The 7066-nt window shown below is 47.9% G+C and overlaps 1 protein-coding gene across 1 annotated transcript; it reads right to left on the bottom strand.

Moving 5' to 3' along the window:
- Positions 1–1179: 1179 nt before the first annotated feature.
- Positions 1180–2430, bottom strand: LOC541958 (serine acetyltransferase 1). Its single transcript, NM_001111612.2, has one exon. The coding sequence runs from the start codon at positions 2344–2346 to the stop codon at positions 1414–1416; it is 933 nt and encodes a 310-aa protein (NP_001105082.2). The 5' UTR covers positions 2347–2430; the 3' UTR covers positions 1180–1413.
- Positions 2431–7066: the final 4636 nt, after the last annotated feature.

Below are 7066 nucleotides of genomic sequence, written 5' to 3'. Positions count from 1 at the left end.
TTTTTTTCATGCAGCACCGCTCGAATTTAGCCGTGTGTCAGAACGAATCAAGCATCAATATCAATCCGTTTTGTGCTTCAGTTGGATGGTATACTAAGCAGAAAGGGTACAGATGCAAGCAAAGCAGTGACGAGAGCAGCAATCGCTTCAGCTGACCCATAAGCGGCTGCGGCGGAAATGCAAGCACGGTACCTACGAAAGCTTACCAGCTGTTGAGTCCAAGGGCTGCGATTTACGTACTTTGTCAGCCAGCTGCAGCCTAGCAATAAAACTTCCATACTCTTTCTGTTTTGTCCAAGTGCCACGTTTTTTCTTTACTACTTGACATTTTTATTTGTAGACATCTTGTTTGACTGTTTGTCTTATGTATAAGAAAATATATATAATATAAATATTATTCATTTTATTAGGAATTATTTTATCATTAGAGATACTTTAATTGTAATTTATTTATTTTTATTATTTGAACAAAACTGAATAATATAAATGATGAAATATGGTACCTAAAAGTTAAAAAAAATTGTCTATTTTACAACAGAAGATGAACGTTCTAGGCTTCCACTTGGTAATTGGTACACCCAAGCTAACAGCCGAACGGTGACGAGATAAGATCCTGCCATTCAAGGTCAAAGCCGCCTAGAGTTCCTGAATCGATGTGACGATGTCAAAGCCGTGTTCGCCTTCTTCTCCGCCTAGCTATAAGGCCGCCAGGTTGCAACAAGTTGGCTCCGCTTGACACCGTTGCGAATTGCGATCCTCCACGAGGACATCTAAAACCTACCAGGCTACCATGGGCTACATGAATTAGTATACAATTTTGTATCGTCCACGCGGATTAAGGCTGCATTGAGGCGTGCAGAAGATTTGGTTATTTCGTCCAAGGAAAAAAGAAGAAGAAGAGCCAATGCGGTGGCCAGTGAGAAGACAACAACATCTTTTCAACGGTAGCCGACTGACGAGAGATATGGCTGTGTTTTTACAGACTGTCGCCATCCTTGTCCATTTGCTCATACTGAAACTAGTGGTGTAAGTAATTCACCGATTCAGAATAATCCAACACAGATACAAAAAGGCCATGCAACGATTGATAGCAGGTTCACAGGTAAAGTCACAGTTAGATCTGGAAACACAAATTATCTTTTTCCATACATACTGGTCGTACTTTGGGTGGGTGGGAAATGAGCCAAAGAAACAGTTTTTACTAGAGTAAAAAGTAGTAACACAGTTCATCTGCTTCGAAAATTACAGAGCGAACTTTGAGCATATCTTTCTGGACACCACACCAGCATGTCCACGGTTCACCTCACTGGAACAAGAGCATACAGCTAACACATCCACGCACATACACAGAAAACGCAACAGCAGTATAACAACAGTAGCAAGACGAGCTCTTTTTTTTTCTAGCTTGCGGGCTCAAATGATGTAGTCCGACCACTGCTGTATGAAGGAGGTGTGGTCCATGGACTCCCCCGGCATCACCTCCTCGCCCTTCTTCCCGCCGATCAGCCTGGCGGGGTTCCCCACGGCGGTGCTCCTGGGCGGCACGTCGATGAGCACGACGGACCCGGCGCCGACCTTGGCGCCGGCGCCGATCCTGACGTTTCCGAGGACGGTCGCGCCGGCGCCGATGAGCACGCCGTCCCCGATCTTGGGGTGCCGGTCGCCCACCGCCTTGCCGGTGCCGCCCAGCGTCACGTGGTGGAGTATGGAGACGTTGTCGCCCACGACGGCCGTCTCCCCGACGACGACGCCCGTGGCGTGGTCGAGCAGGATGCCCCTGCCGACGGTGGCGGCCGGGTGGATGTCCACGGCGAAGACCTCGGCGACGCGGGACTGGAGCGCCAGCGCCAGCGCGCGCCGGCCCTGCGCCCACAGCACGTGCGCCACGCGGTGCGCCTGCACGGCCAGGAACCCCTTGTAGTTGAGGAGGCAGTGCGCGAAGCCCGCGCAGGCCGGGTCCCGCGACCGCGCGGCGATCAGGTCGGCCACCGCCGCCGCGCGGACGGACGGGTGCTCCGCGAGCGACGCCACGAAGAGGTCGTAGAGGAGCGTCGACAGCAGCGTGGAGGAGCACAGCTTGTTGGCCAGGTGGAAGGCCAGGGACCGGTCCAGGGACGCGTGCGACAGCACCGTCGCGTAGAGGAAGGAGGCCAGCGCCGGCTCCGCGTCCGCGTCGCGCCGCGCCTCCGCCTTGATCTGGGACCAGACCCACGACTCGTCACCGTCCGACTCGGGCGGCGGGTACGACGGCACGATGTCTGCTTGGAGTGCCGCCGGCGGGGTGCTGTGGCGCACCCGCTGGGGCTGGGCTGATGGCTCGGTGCGCAGAAGCTGCCCGGCCGTCATCTTCGAGTCGCCGTCGGGGCCTATGTGGCCGGCCGGTGGGGTGTGCGGGCGGTGTGGCTCGCACAGCGCAGACGTGGTGGAGCCGTGGAGGTGGAGCGGAGCGGCAATATATAGCCCAAGAGAAAGAAGTGGTCCGAGCGCAGCCACGTGGGCCGGCCCATCCGGGGAGCACGAACGACCCCGAGTTAGCGAGAGCATGCGGAGCGTGCACGTTCACGTATCACGTATGTTGGATGATCAAGCGTGCGGAGCGTGCACGTGCACGTATCACGTATGTTGGATGATCAATCAAACGGAACAATCTCTAGCATAATCAACCCTTGCCTCAATCCTCAAAATGAATCGTTAGTTACCAGTATAGCTGTGTATGGGCTGGGCTGATGGGCTAGCCCGAAGAAGAAGAAAAAAAGGCTTAGACACAATACGTTCTAAAATATTTTAGTACCATGCCAGATTCGTCCGATATTTCAGGTCATGTTTGTACAGAAGTCGCGACTCACGGTCGGACATAGGCATGACAAATTTAAGACAAGTACAAAATAGTCTATATAGAGGTACGCAAATACCCATATATTTATTTATACCGCACTCCATTACACACTTTCAAGTACTTAAATAAAGAATGCGAAGCTGAAATTGGTGCTAGTTAGATGTTTCTTTTGCAGGTTTGAATTAGAGGTTGTTTACTTTTGTTGTTAACATTAGATAATAAATTAAACTTATAAACACTATATAGAGTTGGTTGTATTTTTTTCTATTATGACCAAAGGTTTTTTTAAGGAGACAGCCATTTCTAATAACTTAATAAAAACATCAAATTTTTTTGTTAAAATTGTTTATCTTGTCTTTTATTATTATTTTGTTAAATCAGTTTTAAATTTTATGCTCTGTTGCGATTTTCAAGCAGCAAATTGAAATTTGGATTTTAAATTTCAGACCATCCAAAATGAGTCTAACATGTTAAAGCAATTATGTGTCGGACCGTCAACTAGTCCGGCACACTCCATAATAATTACAGACCATGTGGACCTAAAAGTCAAACATATCAAGTATTTTCGGGTTTAAATCGTGACAAACCGAGCGGCTTGAACGTACAACTTTAGTTACGAGAGACAAGGTTGGTGGCCCTATATAGGTCCGAAGTCTAACAGCTAGGGCTAGATAACGAACTAGTTTGGCTCGGCTCGTCCGAGTTGGCTCGTTAAGCTAACGAGCCAGCTCGGCTCGGCTCATTAGGCTAACGAGCCAAAGAGTCAGCTCGGCTCGGCTCGTTTACGAGCTCGAGCTGGTTCGTTTAGCTCGCGAGTCAGAGCAGAAAAAATAATATGTACATAATAATTAATTTTTAGTTAATTTCAAACTATTTTAATTTTAGAAAATAGTAATTATACTCATAGTTTCACAAACCACGTCAATGTAACACCAAATTAGCACAATTCACCACTCATCAATTCACAATTCACATACGTGTTCATCAATTTAACCCACAATTATATTGCATAGACCAATTTAACACAAAGACATAGTTTATTAATTATTAGTTTAACTCATAGGCCAATGGCAGAGACAAGCATGGGGCCACTAGGGCTCGGGTCCTACTCTTGGGCCAAAAAAAAATATTAGAGGCTCAAGTATGTTATGAAGCAACGAGAGAATTTGTATTATCCGTTCATGGTCATATGTGTCATCATCTATGCATTTGCATGATTTAAGATTTTCTAGCTGATATAAATATTTGTTAGTGCCCTACACTTAGAGAAATACTGGTTTCGCCACTGTCATAGGCCATAGACACCTCACTTATATATAACATTTTCACCAATTATTCCGTAAATGATATGTATATTATTTCGTTTTGCTGGAATGTGGTAGCTTGTTTAGCTCACGAGCTGACTCGTTAAAGAACCGAGCTAGGATGTCAGCTCAGCTCGTGAAAAAAATTCAAACGAGTCGATCCGAGCCGAGCCGAGCTAACCATGAACCAAGCGAGCCAACGAGCCACGAGCATTTCGTTTAGCCCTACTAACAGCCCAGCATAAAGGCTGTTTTTTCTGTGTTTGTCTCGAGCCCAGCCTGGTTCGAAGGTCGTCATGGGCTCATGGCCGATCTACCCCGTCTTGGTAGAGCAGATCGTGTCTAGACTGCATTCCAACAATTCACTCATATGATTATCCAAAACACTGTTTTAAACCGTTATACACTATAAATTGTACTGTTCGCAGAGTGAAATTTGAATATAGGTATGGAAATAGATAAGCTGCTGAAGATAGCATAAGCACCATAGATAGCAAAACTTGGCCTCCAAGGTAACCTAATATCTCCATCCATGCTCATCCTGATCCTCTCTCGTATACATATGTAGTCGTCATTGTTTTCTACTTGCCTTTAGGGCTGGAAATGAGCCAGCTCGGCTTGTTCATTAAGGGCGTGTTTGCGACCCTGCACTAGGCTGGCTCGGCCTGCCCTACTGGCCCAGCCCTAGGTTGGCTTGGCCCAGTTGGTGCAAGTCACCTTTTTTGTGTTGCTGTACAAAATGAGCTCGGCCCAGGCGAGATCGTGTTTGTGACCCTTTTTCACAGCTGGGCTAAGAGGCCAACTGCCCAACTGCCAAACTGGGAATATGTTTGGCAGCTGGCTATGGTCGGCCTGGCCCATAGACATTGCTGACAGAAAATAGAGATGGACATTGCTGACAGAAAATAGAGGATTACAACAACATATGTCAATTGAACAATACAAGCATCAACTGAGTTAGCCTCAGACAAATTTAACTTAACTTCATCAATTATTGTCATTGTTGGCTACAAGTTACAATCAAAGAAGCCATGAAAGAATGACAGTAGCAATGATTTTCCTCAGATATCCATCTGCAACATAGTCAGGTAGTTGGGCATCCATCTGCAACATATCCATCAAATAAGCCATGCAAGATTGACAATAGCAATGATTTTCCTCAGATATAATTGTCATTTTCATGTGATCTTTTAACTTGGAGAATAAGGAACATAGCTAGGCAGCCATGAAACCATGATATTCATCCAACCCAGCCATCAAGTCATCTTTGGTGGATAACAGTTGCATTGGGCATGGATGTGCCCCATGGTTCAGCATATGCCCAGTACCTCACAATTTAAAGATCATCCACATTAACACGAGCAATAATGACAACATGGTTCCATGGTAATTATGTCATCATAGGCATAAAGGAAAGCACAAGTAAACACGGGCCTCAGCTGCAGTACAACACATCAAATGCAAATGCTCCTCAGATTAGTGTATATAGCATTATTGGCCAAGTAAAAACTTCAATCATAGTATGAAATGGATGAAATAATATAAACTTACCACAATAGCCAACAGAGGCTACACAAATAGTGCCTTACAATAAGTTTGAGCCCAATAGCTTAGGTTTCAAATGGTGTCCACCCAAATGTTACCTATTGTTAGCCACCCTCCTAGGTAAATTAGACAAAAGGACTAGTGGGAGTATGTGGGGGATAGATATCCCCTGGGTCCACTAAAGAAGTAAAAGGCCTCACGAAAGGCCCAAGGGCCCAATAATTCGTAAGGTCATTCTTTCGTGGGCCTAGGGAAAGACAACCAACAAAGAAGAGAAGACGTGAGACCCGGACGGCCCACAACGTCGAACGAATGAATCACAACAGAGACCCGACTTTCCCGCGCTGAAGCCCCCATGCAGCAGAGCCATGCGAGGATAAGTCGGCGAGGGTTACGTAGGGATAAACTCAAGAGGTTCACTATCTTTTAGCTACTTGTTGTTATCATATCACATGTACTGCCCCACGGTCGAGTATATAAGGCCTAGGGGGCACCCCTTCAGAATGATCGACCCTGTTCTACTTAGCCACCCACAAAAACTCTCTGCGCCCTCCATCCAGAGAATTCTCTTGTAACCACGCTCATAAACTCACCAGGACGTAGGGTGTTACGCACTTCTAAGCGGCCCGAACCTGTAAATCTTGTCCATTGTCCCTCGTGCGATAGGCACGAACCATTTTGCTACAGTCGTTGACACCGTCCTACTCCTAAAAACACCTTGAGGGGCAACCCCGGGTGTGCGGTCGGACCCAAAACACCGACAGCTGGCGCGCCAGGTAGGGGGTGTGTCGACGATCCAAGCTAGCTCAATGGCCGTCACCTTCCACAGCAGGATCACCATGCGTCCCGGATCCATATTCTGCTTCGGGACAATCTCATCCGTGGCGGACGAAGAAGGAATCCTACACCGCCTCGCGGATCTGCCGGAACAGAAGTCTCCTCCAACAAACTCCGAAAATGCTGGAAAGACGATACCTCCGGCTCTTCGGAAAAAGATCGTCTCCGGGGAGGCTGGGGCGAGAAGCTCGCTGACCCGGAAGACTCCGCTGTCTACTTCCCCGACGAAAGAATGGACACGGGTCGTGAGAAAGAAGGAGACCAGGGGGAGGCCAGTCGTTCTTCCCGTTCCTCCGACCTCAAAGGAGAACGGAAAGAAAGTCGCCGCGGCAGCAATACCGTTCTACCCCGACGTCCTCTTCATCGGGAGAGCAGAGTCGCCCGCCATCTCCGACGATGAACCGACCGCGCCTGGAGAAGAACCGCCTCAGCGAGAATCCCGCCGACGAAGGAATCGACGCAGGAACGTTCGACGACATCACGTAGCTGGAGAACGGGATCCGGAGCAGCCTGTCTCGCGAGACGAGGTCTCAGAGATGGGAGA

The sequence above is a fragment of the Zea mays genome, chromosome 8 (genome assembly GCF_902167145.1).
Source record: "Zea mays cultivar B73 chromosome 8, Zm-B73-REFERENCE-NAM-5.0, whole genome shotgun sequence".
Taxonomy (NCBI): Eukaryota; Viridiplantae; Streptophyta; class Magnoliopsida; order Poales; family Poaceae; genus Zea; species Zea mays.
Note: the sequence above shows the minus strand (reverse complement) of the source record. Positions and strands in the feature narration are given on the sequence as shown.

Bases quoted from the DNA above. Each gene is read 5' to 3' on its own strand.
- LOC541958 (NM_001111612.2), bottom strand. From the start codon at position 2,346: ATGACGGCCGGGCAGCTTCTGCGCACCGAGCCATCAGCCCAGCCCCAG.